Raw genomic sequence first — 16943 nt, forward strand, 5'->3', positions numbered from 1 at the left:
CTTGAGCTGCAAGGGGGAGCGATAAATAATATCACTATTAAATAAATAACAACATCACTAACAAATAAACAACATACAGAGTCAACTAAGTAGTCAAAATAACTGTTTGATGAGTGGCTTTACAGTTTAAATGTTCACTGAATAGCCCTCCAAATTACACACCAACCTCCACCATATATTGCAACACCATTTCATTGAGATTTAGTTCTACAACACAAGCATATTTTGAAACCCAACATCTGTTGTTTAGAAATACACAAAATTGCTTTACCAGTTCATTTTTTGTCTCCAGCTCACTTTCCAAATCTTTATTGCTCTGTTTCTGCTGTCTGTTTTTTTGTTTTAATGAATTGTTCAGGTTATCTTGCTGCTGAAGCTGTTCAAGCAGGCTGGCCTGTTTGTTTTTAAGGTCCCCCATCTCCTTCATGTTTTTTTCCAAATCCTTTTCTAGATTTTCTATCTCTTCTACAAAATAAAGAAAACTAGTAAATCATACAAACTTCCACTGGCGTGTTCCTTAACTGTTGGCAGAAAATCAACCAAACGCAACATTCAGGGCTTTTATTAATTTTATATTTATTATTTAATTTCTATCCTGTCCGTCGACTTGAGACAGCTTACAACAAGATAAAACAGAATAAAATAAAACAATCCAATCCAATCAAATCACTTTCAAATTAAAAACCTCAGTAATCACAACAAGTTAACAATCCCACAGATGCCGGATAAAACACCCTTCTCCATCCCAGTCAAACATTTCACATTTCCAGCTGCGTCCACCCACTGATGTCACTCAGGCCAATATCTACCTCACCAGCAATACTGCTCAGCAATAGGTGGGACCTCCAGTTCGTAACTCCTGGGACACACACCCCAGCCTCAACCAAACGCTTGGCAGAAGAGCTCTGTCTTACAGCTCCATCGGGGCCCATAGCGCTTCCAAGAGCTCATTCCACCAGGTTGGGGACAAAAGGGACAAAAAGGCCCTGGCCCTGGTCGAGGCCATGCAAATGGCCTGGGACAACCAGCAGATTGAGTTACTGTCTTCTACTCACAATATCCATTGCTAAAGGGGGCAAATGGACAGAAACAAATATGAAGCATCACAGTCCCTATAGACAGAAATATGCCTTGTAGAAGACTGATCTCAGTAATCAGAGTGGCTCTTACAGCTGTTTGATGAATTGCTAAAATACTCAACAACATTTAAAGGTCAGGAATCCAACCCAAGGCCATTATTGTATGTAACTACCAGAAATCACCCCGGACCTTTTTTAGGGGAGAGGCGACTCAGAAATCCGATAAATAAATAAATAAACAAACAAACAAATAAATAAATAAACAAACCCAAAGCAGATACATACAGCACAACTCACCTAATTACTGAAATGTATGGTTATCATATTTACCTATATTAAACCTCAAAACAGCCTCATCCCTGTCACAATTTGTCACTGGTTGTCCATCAAGTTCTTCCAGTGACCTCAAATGGAAAACGGTATAAAGACGGTAATGAGGCAGGTTTGCAATGGGATTGTCAGCCAAGAACAGAGAAGTCAAGTCTTTCAGGGATTTCAATTTCGCTATCTCATGGAGCTGCAAGGGGGGGAAATTACAATAATTAAACATTCCTTCACACACAAATTATTCCAAATTTTCTGCTAATAGAGTCACAGTTTCACATTCTATGTTAAAAGTGAACATGTGGGTGTCACCATCAAGATATTATGACACTGTCATAACACAAGACATTAAGTATCAAATAATTCTTAACTGAAAAGGTAGTTACAAGAATATAACCCAAATGCAAAAATTACAATATTTTGATTTCCCTATGGAAATCTGCATTTTCACCAAGAGTGCTATATACTTCCAGGGGATGGGAGTCAGGAAACACTAGCACACTCAAAAAATGGGAGTGTTTTTGCATAACAGAAAAAAAATTGGCAGATAAACTGTTCTGGCTCATCTCAAAAGTGGTTAGTGCTGGATTAGGACCCAGAGAGACGTTCAAATTTGCACTCTGCAATTCATCTTACTGGGCGAACTTGTTTATAATCTCTATAAAGAGGCTGCTATGAGGATAAACTGGGAAGGGAGAGCGATCTATGCCCCCATGAGGTAATTCGAGGAATGACCAGGAAAAAATATAATAGAATTTGAGCTAAAATAAAGTGGGGGCAGGGTTTGACTGACTGTACAACTCTGCCTTTTAAAAGGTTTCTATGTTTGGGTATTCCTTTCCGCAGCCATCACCGCTCAAGAACTACTATGTGTCTGTCATGAAACCACAGAAGGTTCTGCAGCAAGTTCTAAGGAAAGCTCAGTTCATCTGGGGACGCTGGGGACATCAGTGGAAATCATTGGTGTTCCACTTTGAAGTGAGAATAAAAGTCACCTGAACGCTCTCTTGGGTCCATTATTCATGGTGGCAGCCACACCAGGCCACCAGCGGCACAGTGCTGCAGAGCCAAAGCTCCGCAGTTTGCTGTGCCTCCATGGGGGACACATTTCAGTGACGGATCTGTTCCGGCACTGAAATGTGTCCCCTCAGGAAACAAAGCAGTGGCGGAATAGTTTCACCATGTGAGGGTGTGTGTGTGCAGGTTATTTATTCTCCCACATTCCCTTTTCCGAGGCCAACTGAGGGTCTGATCCGTGGCAGGCCTGGAAGGGGGCATGCCCAGCGGCTGCGTTATGTGAAAGCCGGGATTTTCCCTGCTTTCACAGGACCTCCCTCTCAGCCTTTTCCACCCTGGTGGAATCAGCCTTACAGCTTCATATTGCAAGGGGAGAATGATAGAAGAAAATTGTGTTTCAGAAACCTGTTCGCCATTACTAATGTCTTCACTGAAGAAACCCCAATAAGATTCTCAGAAACCCTGGAGCAGCTGGAAATCTACTGCCCTAACTTTTGCCAACACAGTTCTAATCTGCATTTATTGCTGCTTTAGAAAAGATCTGTCCTTACAAGAACAGCTCTAACAAGGAAAAACATAATCAAAATCACTAAAAAAAAGACACTAAGTAAGCATTACCATATGTTGGAATCACTTACTGAGGACACTTTATTCTGTCTCAGATTGAAGGTGCGCAAGGACCAGAGTTTTTTTCCCAACCACACAGGGATGTGCTCAATTTCATTCCCAGCAAGGTTCAGTTTCTGCAGGTGGTGCAGGTGTTCAATACCTTCGATTTTACTGAGGGAAAGGGAAACAGTTTATAAAAGTAATTTAAAAACTAACAGAGGTTTAGAACCATGTGTACAAGCGCCGGGCTTGTATGTTACCTCTTCCCCTAATGTGCTGGGAATGATTTAATTATTTCCATCTTACTGCGAGTCATAATTTGAAATTATATCCAAATACGAAAACAAGATTGCTCTCTAAACAGGATCATAAACCGGCTTTATCATTTGTTCCATCCCGGTCTGGAGGGCCAGCATAAAATATAATTTTCTTGTTCCGGTATTACGGCAAACTAAAGCTTGTAGTGAAGCAAAAGTAACTAATTTTCTCTCAACACTCCCCACAAAAAAGAAGTAGGAAGAGGAAGTGAATGAGCGTAAAGCTCATTCATGTAGCACCAATACATGGATTGGTATTATTGGTATACAAACTCCTTTGTTTGTATATATTAGCCTCAGGCATGGAGGAGCCCTCTGCAGAGGGAGCACTGAGGACATACCAAGCAGAAGGTCCAGCCCCAGCATAATGTCATACCAACAAAAACACTGGGGTAATAACAGAAACACTGAACTCTATGAGGCAACACACACCCAGCAATGCCTTCTACTTCACATCACTGTCACAGGGCACCTTAAGACACATATAAAGACTACAGCCCATCATAGCTTTCCTAACCACTCAAGATTTCTATATCTCAGATGATAGGGTGCACAGCATGAACCTACATCCCTCTAGCCTTCTTCAGTGCACAAACACACATGCATGTAAATCATAGAATAATAGAGTTGGAAGGGACCTCCTGGGTCATCTAGTCCAACCCCCTGCACTATGCAAGACACTCACAACCCTATCGCTCATCCAATGTAACCTGCCACCCCCTAGATACAAACTTTTGTGCTCAATAATTCCTACTCTCAGATCAGTCAGTGTGCTTACAATGGCAGCCAGGAGTCCCCTTGGGTGGCAAAACAGCAAACACCATAGGAAGAGTTACAGAATCTCAAGTGTAGCATGCAAAACTTTCAGTTTTCTTGCTGAAAGAACCGCCTCTGCCAATTACTATTAATAAAAATGCCATCATGTTCCCCACCAGCAATGTATTACCTGAGATATGAAAGTGTACCTCTACGATATGAAAGTGTACCTCCTCCTTACCTTATTTTGTTGTAGGACAGATTGAGGTCCTGGAGCTTTAAAAGTTTGTCCAGTTTTTCAATCTTCTCAATCAGATTGTTACTGAGATTAAGGACTTCAAGTTTCTCACACTTCTCCAAATTTTCTATGTACTGAAAATATTAAAAAAACCAGCAAATTAGCCTTTAAATTATGATAAAAGTAGCATTCTGTTTATTAAGAATCATGTTGACTACAGCAACAATGTACCACACTGTCAAGTGAGATCAATGATGGATTGTAATTGTGCCAGGTAATTTTAAAACATAAAAGAATATGATTTTTAAACCATGCTTCACTAGGTAGGCATTCAAAACAGCATTTACAGTGTCCTAAATGTTCAGTTAGAAGGCAATTTTAAAGTAGGCAAATTCAGAATTGAGCATCAACTAGACCGATTATGCACGAGCAGGGAAAGGTGGGCTGGGGCCTGCATGATAGCAGAGCTAATCCCCGCCTTTGCATGATGTCAACACTGTCCAGACCCCTTCCCAGCCCTGGTCCGTGTTAGGGCTTCAGATGGCCTGCAGCAAGGGAACGCGGATTCTTCTGCATTCCCATTCTTGCCACGGCAGCCATCAGAGGCCCAACTGGGCCAGGACCATGTATGTGGGAAGAGCCAGGCCTTCGAGACCTGGCTCCTCTCCCCCACTTAAGGTGTCCCTGTAGGGACACTAAATGCCCCATTCAGCTTCACAGAGCTGTGGAGCCAAACAGGGGGTTCCCCCCCCCCCGATGGTGAGGTAGCTGCATGTCACTTTCCCACCATTGTGCAGTAAAACCCCCATGCCCCTTGCTTCCAATCACCACCATGCGGCACAGCGGAATCCGCCCACCCCAGAGTTGTGCATGCGCACGCACAGTTCCGGGACAACCCATGTGCGCAGTAGCTACCGTGCATAATCAGCCCAGAGACTGTATTTTAACTTTGAGCTGCAGTGACAAACCTATTAATTTTAAGAAGACTCCTATTTTGTTGTCTGTGCTCATTTTATTCTTCCTAAACACTTAGCTACTACATTAAAGCAGTGTTAGAAATTCCAAGGTCTAGTCAAGTTTCCTTTGTATCCTAAATTTGTTATTAAGTGCTTTTCCTCCTAGCTTGCCAAAAAATGCAAGAGAATTCTTCTCTTACGCAATTGCTACTGCCAGACTTGGAGCTGCAGCAAGATGGAAACAACAAGAGATGCCTCGTGTGAATACCTGGCTAGATAAGGTTAGGTAGTTTGTTACTATGTTCAAATTGACTAACCTTGTAAACAGAAGACCACAGGAAGAATGTAATGATCACCGGAACCTTTTCTTACAGTTTATTGACAAGTAGAAGCATATTTTTTATTTGTCATATTATAGTGACTGTGGCAGCGTAACAGATGTGGATATTTGTAATAGAGAAAAACGCTGAGGAGTGACACATGATGTACTCTTTAAAGCCTTTTCCTTTTCCTGTGTTCTATTAAAATTTCAACAAAATAAAAGAAATTCCAAGAAGCCTCACAGAAAAATGCAGCCAAGTAAGGTGGTTCAGATTGTTATTCCTGTACTCTACAGCCATCCTCTTCAGCTGCAGAAGGGGGTATGCAGCAGCATACCCTGACTGGTTTACTGTATGAAGACTCTAGATTGGCCAGGCCTGATACAAATACGAGGATGGCCTTCTGCTTTACCTTGCTTGACAGAATAAAACTTTGGCCACATGAAGCCTTCCATTGCAGGGACCAAACATTAGGAACTATTCCTTCTATGGCCAGAAAAAGCCCTAGCAAACACCACAAGCTCACAAGAATAGCGAACAACAAATCAGGGTACCAGGCAGTTCAGTGTTCATTTAAAAGGCAAAGAATATTAACGACTGAAGGATTTTTGGTTTATTGTTTTTGTCAAATACCAGAGAACTGATTTTTTTACGTATAGTATGAATTATTAGATGTACATGAAACAATGGATTTTTTGTTCTATGACATCATACCTTAAACTTCTTTCCTCCATCTTTTGCAAGAGAAAGATTCAGAGAAGTTACACGACCCATATTTTCCTGTTTGGACAGTTTCTTGATAAGAGGTTCTGTGATGTATCTAATACCAGGACTGAAACCCTTACCATCTGAAATTGACAATGAAGTGTGTTATTTACAAAGTGAGAATGAAATAGTGTAGCAACAAAATCTGATGTTCATAATTTTGCAAATTACATCTGGGGACTACATTGTATCTACTGCCCCCCCCTCATTTTTTCTTTTCAAAGTATTTAGTATTAGAAACTATGGTACTTTTAAATTAATTTAATTAATTTAGTTTTAAATTAAATTAAAACCCAATTTAATTTGGCTTTAAACTTATATGATTGTAAAATTTGTAATCTGCCCTGAGCCTCTGGGGAAGGGTGGACTGAAAATTGAAAACTAAAGTAAATAATGTAGAATGCTATGTTTCAAACATAATGATTGTTATTACTGTTACAGTCATGTTATGTTATGAAGAAACACATTTCCATGTCTTGTTTATGTTCCATGTGAATCGCCCTGAGCCTCAGGGGAGGGTGGTATACAAATATAATAAATAAAATTTAAAAAAATAAAATAAAACGGGCATGGCCAAGAACTCCATGTAGGGAAATTCAGTTTCAGTTCAGAAAATAAATAATCTGAAAGTTAATAACACAAATGCTTTATAACTATGTAGTGCCACTTTGAGTTTAAAACTTTGAGATTTATAACATGCAATATTTGCTGTTTCCAAATCTGTAAATATGGGTGTGTGTGTGAGGGGGGGGGCAGAATCTCCATTAGGCATAAAGGACATTTCTTCAAATACTCCCAACTATGACCCTGGGGTAGATTATGCCCTTGGTATATATTTGTGCTAAAACCACTTTTCCTTCACAGGTGTTAATTTAACAGCTATAGACTATAAAAACAAAAATGTCACGAACATCTAAAAGTAAGCAATGTGTAGCTATTTAAAATAATGTATGTGTCCAGCTATAATTAATTACAATACCTTGTCCATGGTGATATTCAAAGGGAATTGCTAAATCACCTTCTTCCGCTACACCTCCTGGATACCTTGGTTCTGTAACTAGATACGTAGCAGGAGTTCCATGCTGGCTAAGTGGAGATGGTGACCTGCTGCTCAAACTCACAGGACTCTGAGTGCGAGAGGGAGACATCTGCCTTTTTCCAAACAAAGCTCTTTGTAGTCGGCCTTTCCTCATTGCACAGAATGCTGCATGTTACTAGTTGAAAAGCTGAAAACACACAGACAAAAGATTTCCAAAGGCATAAATATTAGTAGCTGTGAACATGTAAACATTTTTTTAAATCCAGATATTCATTTTAATATGTTTGTTTAAACAAGCTCTCCAGCAGAGCATTCAACCTTCCGCTTTGTAAAAAAAAAAAAAAACCCTAGGAAACTTCATGCAACCCATCCAGCCTATGAGCACTAATGTTGGCTTCATGTCTTCTATCTTTGCTTACTCACAGCAGGTCTCCCTGGCTTGCTTTCAGGAAGCTGTGGTTTCCTCAAGTGTAGAAAGACTTCAGCTGACAAACTGAGAGAATCAGTAAGCAAGCTACTTTGGAGATTTTGGTGGCTCCAGCCATAATTAAAAGCAAACGAAATTTGACTAAATGTTGTGCCAATTAGCTTTGCTGTTATAAACAGAACAAAGTAGCTACAACCCAGGCTACTTTCTCTCCTTTTTTATGTTTTAGTAAGATGGGAGCTTGCAAAAATTAAGGATAGAACATGAGCCAAATAACAAACACCTTAGAAGAAGCTAGTAGACAGGAAAGTGCTTACTTAAAGCACCTGGAACCAGATAGTTCTGGGGTTGTTTCAAGCCCTGTAGGTCTATGAAATGCAAAACACAATGTACTTCCTTTCTTGCAAGAACTAAAAGCAGTTCAAGCTTCTTCTCTTTTGTGCACAAGCAAAACTCATGATCAGCCATCCCAGATGAACTGTCACAAAAGGCAGAAGTCTATTTTGGTTCACTGGATATTATCTATGCCTTTTGATGGTTCACATGGTCTTTGCTGCAGGCTGTGCTCTCGATGCATACAAAGCAACCAGTCATGTTGCTAAAAGCCAAGTCCAAAGAAAGGAGTGACTTCTTCCTTAGGCATCCTCGAAAATTGTTTTCCATTCTTCAAGATCTGTTATTTCAGTTAACCCTTGTTAAAAAGTGATAAGAAACTGTAAAGTAAAAATGCCATTATGTATTACAACCTACTCCCATTTAGTGCTGTCATCTTCATGTTTTAAACCCTAAATACCCAGCACAAATGTTAGTAGTTTATCACTGGGTGGAAAAAACATTTAAAATTGCTACAGTGCCACTTCTTAATGTCTCTTGCCTTGAAAACCCTACGGGATTGCCAAGAGTCAACAGTGACTTGATGACGCTTTCTGCCACACAATGTGTTTATAGTGAGCATCATCAAAGTATAGCTCTATTGCGACAGACAAACATCTAGCAAAATATTATGGTTTTATGCTGATTTTCAGCCAAAATGGATGCCAAAAGCAGGTCACAGGAATTAACCCTCCCTCTAATGGAAAGAAAAACCAACAACCACTACACGCATGGGTTATGTGGGGCAAGAATGCTCAAATGAACTGGATCCAGTAGTGGGGCAGTGGCTGCTCCTACCTTTTTTCTGATAGCCCCATCGATGGCAATTGGAAGCTGGAGTAAGTAGGGCCGTCAGCTGGACACAACATACAGTGAAGACGACCCCTAGTTGCTTTTTGCCCTCCCTGATTTTAGTGCATGAGAAGATGGCACTAACTGGCCATAGTTCTTAATTATCATGGAAAATAAAGACTGGATGATGAAATCACTTCTGCCTCACTTATTCTTTCTGGCACGGCTGGTCTAAGGCAATTAAATTGAATTGAATTTCCTCCTGGCCTTATCCCTCCTTTTCTCACTCAATCATTCATACAAACTTGTGTATAAGCTCACAAGCATCTTATATTAGAGAGCCAATTATATTCGAGAATCTATTCGAGAATATGGGTGGCATCAACCCTTCCCCTCATCAATCTTCCTGACTAGCAGCACTCTATGTGTATGCGTGTGCGCACTTGTAGTGGGGGGCATTTGTTTTGTTGTTTTATTCAGAACTCTCTCCAGGGAGTTCCAAGTGGCAAAGAGGCTTCTCCTCTCCCACTCTCTGTGCTTGGAGGAGAGGTGGGTGGAAAGAGTTTCATTGGCCACAAGATTACTTGGCCAGCTTAGTAGCTAACCCTTGGGATCTGCAAGTCAATCCCAAATAAGGGCAGTCCTGCTACGGACAAACAAAGGCCCATCTCAGTGAGTGTCTACTTTTCATAGCGGCCAACCAGGCACCTTTTAGGAAGCCCATAATCACAGCACCCAGCAGCTTTCCATCATGGCTTGTATGCCCCAACACTTGTCATCCAGAGCCAGGAGGGCTGCCAGGTTGTCGTGGCCATTGGGGGGTGGGGGATAAGGGCGTAGTGTTGCAAGACCCAGGCTGGGAAACTCTGGGAGATTTGGAGATGGAGCCTGAGGAGGTCAGGGACCTCGGTGGGGTACAATGCCATAGAGTCCACTCCCTAAAACATCCATTTTTCTCCAAGGGAAATGATCTCTGTAGTCTGGAGAAGAGTTTTAATTACAGGAGCTCCCCAGGTCCCACCTGGAGCCTGGCAACCCTGAACCTCACTGGGGTACAATGCCAGATAGTCCCCCATCCCAAGCAGCCCTTTTCTCCAAGGGAACTGATCTCTGTAGTCTGGATGTGAGCTGTTATTCCGGGGATCCCAAGGTCCCACCTGGGAGTTGGTCTCCCTAAATGCCACAGAATTCCCCTCCCAAGCAGCCCCCTAGGGGAACTGATCTCTGGAGTCCGGAAGTGAGCTGTCACTCCAGGGATCCCCAGGTCCTGCCTGGAGGTTGGTATCCCTAAATCTCCAGGGGCACTGATCACTGTAGTCTGGAGGTGAGCTGTCATTCCGGCGATCCCCAAGTCCTGCCTGGAGGTTAGTATCCCGAAATGCCACAGAGCCCCCCCCCTCCAAGCAGCCGTTTCCTCTAGGGGAAATTATCTCTGGAGGTGAGCTGTCATTCCAGGATCCCCAGGTCCTGCCTGGAGGTTGGTATCCCTAAATGCCACAGAATCCCCGCCCTCCAAGCACCCTTTTCCTCCAGGGGCACTGATCACTGTAGTCTGGAGGTGAGCTGTCAATCCGGGGATCCCCAGGTCCTGCCTGGAGGTTGGTATCCCTAAATGTCACAGAGTCCCCCTCCCAAGCAGCCCTTTCCTCCAGGAGAACTGATCTCTGTGGTCTGGTGGTGAGCTGTCATTCCGGGGAATCTCCAGGTCCCGCCTGGAGGCTGGCACCCGGCTGCTCCCACGCCTGGACGGCTCTCCCTCTCCTTTGCCCACTCACCTGAACCCCGGCGGCGGCGGCGGGCCGGGGCAGAAGGGAAACCAAGAACCCTCCAGGCCGTCCGCGGGCGCTTCCGCTTTGATGCCGCCCGTTGCCTTGGCAACCCCTCGGGGCGCAGACCGCTTGGCCGGAGGCCCGGGTGCAGGAGCGCGCGCGGCGTCGGTTGATAGCCACTCTTTTCCTAAACCCTTTCTTCCCCCTTCTCTGCACCGCCTCTCCTTCAATAATTCCGCCTTGCCCAGCGAAAAATAATTTTAAAAGGTGAAAACAAAAAGCCGGCTCCAGTCACGGGTTCCAGGAGAAGAAGGCGGGTCCTTTAAGAGTCCGGCGACGCCATCTTGCCCCGCTCGCAGCAGGACCGAATTAGGGGCGGGGCAGGCCGGAGGGCCACGCCCCCTCCCCTCCCAGGACGCGTGCGCGGGACGCCGGGAACGCGCCGCAAGGTCTTTTCGGCGGAGGCTTTTTCGCGGTCCTCCAGGCGCCTTTTTGGTTCTTATGACTGCCGAGGTTTCTTAAGGGCTCTAGCTGCCGCCTGTGCTCAGTCGCGCTGCTCCCTCCCACTTAACACGCACTAATAACCGCACTTTCAATGCTCTTTGCAATTGGACTTTTACCATGTGGAATGGCAAAATGCCTTTGCAAACTGTCGCTGAAATAGATGGAAACTGCATTGGTTATTTGCCACTGTAATTTGGGCTGCTTTCTTGAGTGACGGAGCCAATATATGGACTTGGTGTCGGAATGACTTAAATTAATAATCAGTAAGAAATGTATTAAAATAGGATAACCTCCAAGGCTGGAGATGGTAAGCCAGGTTTTTATGATTACTTAATCTTATAGTTGGAAAATTTCTTGTATGTTCAGTAGTGAATAACAAGACACGTCTGAGTTGATTGTTTAGTTTGACCTGTCAAGAAGAAGTCCTTACAAAGATTGTCTAGCAAGACATAAACATTCCTAAACTACATTTTGTCAGGACAAAGAAAATTATGAAGTGTGTATATTTGACATCTGTGGGTTCAGAGAGTAGAGCACTGGGAGTTCATTTCAGCTTATTATTGTATCTAAGATACAATAGGCAAAAACTGAACTGAGAAACCCACACTGACCCACAATTTATATACTGGAATGAACAAAGGGGTCTTCCAACCTGTGCATACTGTTGGTCAGTTTCACTTGAAATTGACTAGATCCTGCAGTTGGATCCTTGGAGTGCCGGACAATCATACATTCAGGATCACAATCCTGCCTTGGACCCCAAGCTCAGTCCTAGGTAGATCTACAAACACAACAGCATGCGTGAGATGTTGATTTGGGGGCATGTTTCTGGAGACAGTTGGGAAGGGTTTGTTTGTTTCATTTGTATACTGCCCTCCCCTAAGACTCAGGGCTGTTCACATGGAACAGAAACAAAGAACAGTACATCGAACTCTGTGACTATATCAAATAAAGGTAATAGTAGTAGCAATAAACAGAGAAAATAACATTCTAACAATAAACAGTAAACAATCTAACAGACCCATGATTGGTCAGCATATGGATTCAAAAGTGGGAGGTTTGGGGGCCTAGTCAATATTGTTTGGCCTATTATTTTAGGGTAATAATAATATGAATATGTATAAATACTGGTTGTATTTTGGATTTCGGGGGCTTCTATTTGGTGAATCTGGCAGAAGTCTCATTCTGCTGCTGATTAATAAAGATCTTTTCTTACATATATTCTTATTGGTAACTAATCAGTCAATTAATTGATCAGATTAGTGAGAGCATTTAAGCACCAAGTCATGAATCTAGGAATTTGATAAGGAGCCCAACAGAGGTCTTCTGACCTATTATCCCTTTTAAAAAAATGCTGTGTCACTGAACACGTGAACAAATAAAACTACCTTATATTAGGATGAATGGATGATGACTGGGGTTGTTTAAAAAAAAAAAAAACTGATGAAAATGTCCTCTTGGGGATAGGAAGTTAGGAATATTCCTAGTTAACAGCAATTATCACAGTTTAAATAGAATTAGATTTGTCATATTGATCACTTGTTTGAAACAGTTGGGAAATATCTTCTCTTTTTTGCTTTTCAGGATATGGTAACCCTACTTACATTGAATCCAATCAATCAAGGTTGGCATTGTTTACTCAGATTGCCAGCAATTCTCCAGGGTTTCAGGTTGAGGTGTTCTGCATCATCTTCACCTGAACCTTTTAACTGGAGATCCTGGGAATTGAACCTGGGATCTTCTGCATGCCATAGGCCCATTATGCACGGAGTGGAAGGTCCACATTCAGGGTGGAATGGCAGCAGCTAAAATCACCAATTATGCACGCTGCAGGCAGCAACCGGGCGCAGAGTCAACGTATGCCGCCAAAAGAGCCGTGTTAGCGAGATGCAGAAGAAAGTGGAGCTTCCTGGGACCAGGACGCAACCAGAAGCGGCTCCAGAGTAGCCGCATGCATAATCGGATACTCTGGGTTTTGTCGCTGTTGCGTTCTGTCCCTTGCGTAAGTGGTTTGCTTTGCTTCTTCCTCCTCCGCGTTCTCCATGCCGCCGTTTCAGCAGCCGTGCATAATAGGCCATACAGGTGCTCTACTGTTGAGCTGTGCCCCCTGCTTCAGGTGTGGTCATAGAATTTGTTTCTAACCCCCAACAAACAAATTTAGGAATAAGGTCTGGTTTTAGGTCTTAGTGGATGTCATAGCTCCATAAAGTTTTTGCAAGAAACGTATCAAGTATTTGAACTCAAATCAAGTTTGATTAGATTATTTGGTGGTATAGTTCACAACTTTCATGGAGACCGTTTCTGCAGTTGTGATATTTTTCCATTTTTTTCTTTGGCTCACACGTCATTGATTTAAAAGTTGCACCTTGGATTCTGCATATGTTTAGATTCAAATGAGTAACTGTGTTGGTCTGAAGTAGCACAATAAAATCAGAGCCCAGTGGCACCTTTAAGACCAACAAAGATTTATTCAAGGCGTGAGCTTTCGAGTGCTTGCACTCAAAAGCTCACACCTTGAATAAATCTTTGTTGGTCTTAAAGGTGCTATTGGACTCTGATTTTATTCTGCATATGTGGTCTCTGAAGGGCAGTAGTCAGGATTAAATTTATGTCATGTTTTTCACATTTTCCATGGAAGAGTGGGTGGTTGGTCCCACCTTCTGTTGCTACTTTTTAAAAATTGTGCATGTGCAATAACGCACCAGCATTATTGAGACGACTTATGGCAGTGGTCCCCAACCCGCAGGCCGTGGCCCGGTCCCGGGCCGCAAAGGCCTTGGCGCCGGGCCGCGGCTCCTTCTTCCCTCCCCCCCCCAAAGCGAGAAGCTCGCCAGGCCGCGAGCAAATTAGCTCGCGGCCCGGCAAGCTTCTTGTTTCGGGAGGGGGGGAAGAGAAGCTTGCCGAGCCGCAAGCTAATCGGCCGCTTTAGGGGTCGGGAGGGGGAGCTGCGGCCGCCGGCATGGCGGCGGTGCAAATGCGCGTGCCGGGCGCAAATGCGCATGCGCGGCAGTCCGCGAATGCGCGTTTGCGCTGGGGCTGCTGCGCATGAGTGGGCCCCCGGGCCGCCCTCTCCCCCCACTCCGGAGCAGTGGTCCGCGGCAGCCGAAAGGTTGCGGACCGCTGACTTATGGTATTAAGAGGGAATTCAAGGTGGTGATTGCAAGGGGGTGCTGAACACTTAGTTATCTGTTCGGTCTCTACTACTCACTGGATCTGGCAAAGAAACAAGCTTTAGAAAGCCCAGATTTGTGTAAATAAAAAGGTCAGAATCCAGTTGTCAGGAAATGCAAATCCTGGGTTAAAGAACAAATACCATTATCAAATAGGTTTTGCACCAAAAAGTGGAGAGGGTGATGGGTTAATTTTAAATCATGACCTCAGTCAGCAAGAAAAACAAATAAGGATTTAAAGAAATAGGTAATTTTTAATTTTTAATTGCAGGGTGTAGAAATGGGTGCACTAATTCAGTTGGTATAACAATGAAAATGGTCTTTACATATTACAAGCATAATCCACAACCTCAGGTTCTGCAGCCTATACATCTTTTGTACTAGACCATTATTGGTGTTTAGACAAGAGGAGACAACTATACAGTTAATTGATTTGTTTTCCTCTTAATACACAGGACATGAAACAAGTTCATATTTATTAAATGTGTAACTAAGATAAGGTTCCCCGAGCATTCAGGCACCTCTGGAATTATGAGCCAGGCTGCCACAAAAAGCAAAGCCAACTATACAATGTCAGGAAGTGAGATTAAGTATAACATTAATACTAATATTTCAGGCAGAAGCATTGATTAACGTATTATTTTCCTGCATACTCACAACTTACCTTCCGTCACACAGTTAAGATCCTTGTGCTATGATGGCAGTTGCTGCTGAAATCAGTTTTTAAAAATCTCTGTAGTCAATCAGGCACCAGGAAAGTTGTCCATGATTGTGATATCACCCGTGTCTGCCGCTCTTGGGCACCACTACACTAAGCATTGTACAGGATCACAAGTTTTTAAAGACACAACTCTTTTCTTTTTCAAAAAGCTGTTTTTGATTAGCCGTGACTTGCAAGAGGTGAAGGGTTAAATTTCCTCTCCCCCTCCTATATGGCCTTAATCTGAGCATTTTATTATTCATGATGGACACCTAAGTAGGCAAAAGAAATTTGACAGAAATACATACATTAATCCAGAAGATTTTCAAGAGTAAAATACAAATGAAACTCAATTTTTCTTATGGGATTAATACATAAAGATCTTGAAAAAATACATGTGACTTTGTTTTTATTATGACTATGGTAGTGAGGTTGTTACATGCACCCAAAATGGAAAAATGGTTGATAAAAATGATGACATTGGCAGAGATTATTAAACTTCCTTCCTTAATTAGAGAAAAGACAACATTTGTATTTGTTGCGAAATGGAAACCTCTTATAGAATTTTCACATTATATGGGGGGAAATTATCTGAAAATATGAGTTAATGGAAAAAAGAAGGACTTCATTTCCTTTTTTATTATACTGTATCAGATAACTGAGAAGTAATTTGATATATATTTGTCAGAGATAAAATCAGAGCCCTCTTTTTATGTATTGTTTCTTTCTCTTCTCTTTTTTCTTTTTTTAATCCTATCAATCTTCTGTGTTTTAAAAACTTCAATAAAAGTCATTTAAAAAACCAGGGAGAAGGATCCATGTGATCTGTTGAGCAAAAATTTCTTCGCAAGCTGCTTTTCTCGTAAACGTCGGCTTCACTATTTGTTTAAACTTGCAAAATCTTGCATAACTTCTGTTTCTCTGTGGACCTGATTGCTAGGCTGTTACACATGAGAAATATAAAGTAACTCAGATAGAGCCTCACTTGGACATATTGACACTTAGATAAATTATATTCAAATTTTAAAAGATAGTGTATCTATTTCTGTTGCATGCTTGTATCTAGTGGCCTTGGGCAAGGATGTATGAACCCCATCTTCCTAATATTCAGTGGAGCTAGAGAAGCTTTGGGATACAGATTATGCCTCACCTTATTATTTATGCACATAGTTGTACTTTGCTGAAGAGCTCTTCAGGATTTGAAAGTCAGTCTAATCTGCCAACAGACAGTGAAAGACTTTTTAAAAAATCCTTATTCTCTTACACTTTTCAAAACACAACATAGATCTTGCACTGGAAAAACAGAATTGTAACTCTGGAACAGTCTCCTGACTTTTGTTCATTGTTTTATGTTTGTATCAGTTGTTTACTGAAGTGTATTATAAGTATTTTGTACGACTAGTTTTATGCTATCTTGAACTTTGGAAAGGTGCGATACACATTTTAAATAAGTAAATAAATGGACTGAAGATGAGGCTCCAGTATCAATATAAAAGGATTTGATCGGTTGATAACCTACTTTCTCAAAGTTCACAAACCCATGAACCCATTAATAAAGAATCTAAAAACATACAGATCACAAAAAGAGTACAGTATATAAAATGACAATATCATAGAATCAGTGGAGAAGGATAAAAGGTTAGATTATCTCATCACAGCAAATGTTTAAAGCTCTTTCCAAAAAGGAAGGTTTTTACATAACTTCCTAAAAGTTGTATACTGGAGCGGAAAAGGAGTGTCACTCCGAGAAATCTCTTCTACCGCCTTCACAGATTAAAGACTCAAAAAC

General features: G+C 42.1%; 1 protein-coding gene across 2 annotated transcripts in view; it reads right to left on the bottom strand.

Moving 5' to 3' along the window:
• The window catches only part of CNTRL (centriolin), a 56059-nt gene extending 44921 nt beyond the window's left edge, over nucleotides 1–11138 (bottom strand). For both annotated transcript variants that reach the window (XM_077306562.1, XM_077306561.1), the window contains exons 1-7: nucleotides 10787–11138; nucleotides 7361–7607; nucleotides 6331–6464; nucleotides 4344–4474; nucleotides 3059–3200; nucleotides 1410–1596; nucleotides 272–465 (exon numbers count right to left, since the gene is read on the bottom strand). In XM_077306562.1, coding sequence (XP_077162677.1) covers nucleotides 272–465; nucleotides 1410–1596; nucleotides 3059–3200; nucleotides 4344–4474; nucleotides 6331–6464; nucleotides 7361–7574 — 1002 coding nt within the window. In that variant the 5' untranslated portion in view covers nucleotides 7575–7607; nucleotides 10787–11138. The remainder of the gene's footprint in view (nucleotides 1–271; nucleotides 466–1409; nucleotides 1597–3058; nucleotides 3201–4343; nucleotides 4475–6330; nucleotides 6465–7360; nucleotides 7608–10786) is intronic.
• Between the last annotated feature and the right edge of the window lie 5805 nt (nucleotides 11139–16943).

Source organism: Paroedura picta, chromosome 12 (assembly GCF_049243985.1).
Source record: "Paroedura picta isolate Pp20150507F chromosome 12, Ppicta_v3.0, whole genome shotgun sequence".
Classification (NCBI taxonomy): Eukaryota; Metazoa; Chordata; class Lepidosauria; order Squamata; family Gekkonidae; genus Paroedura; species Paroedura picta.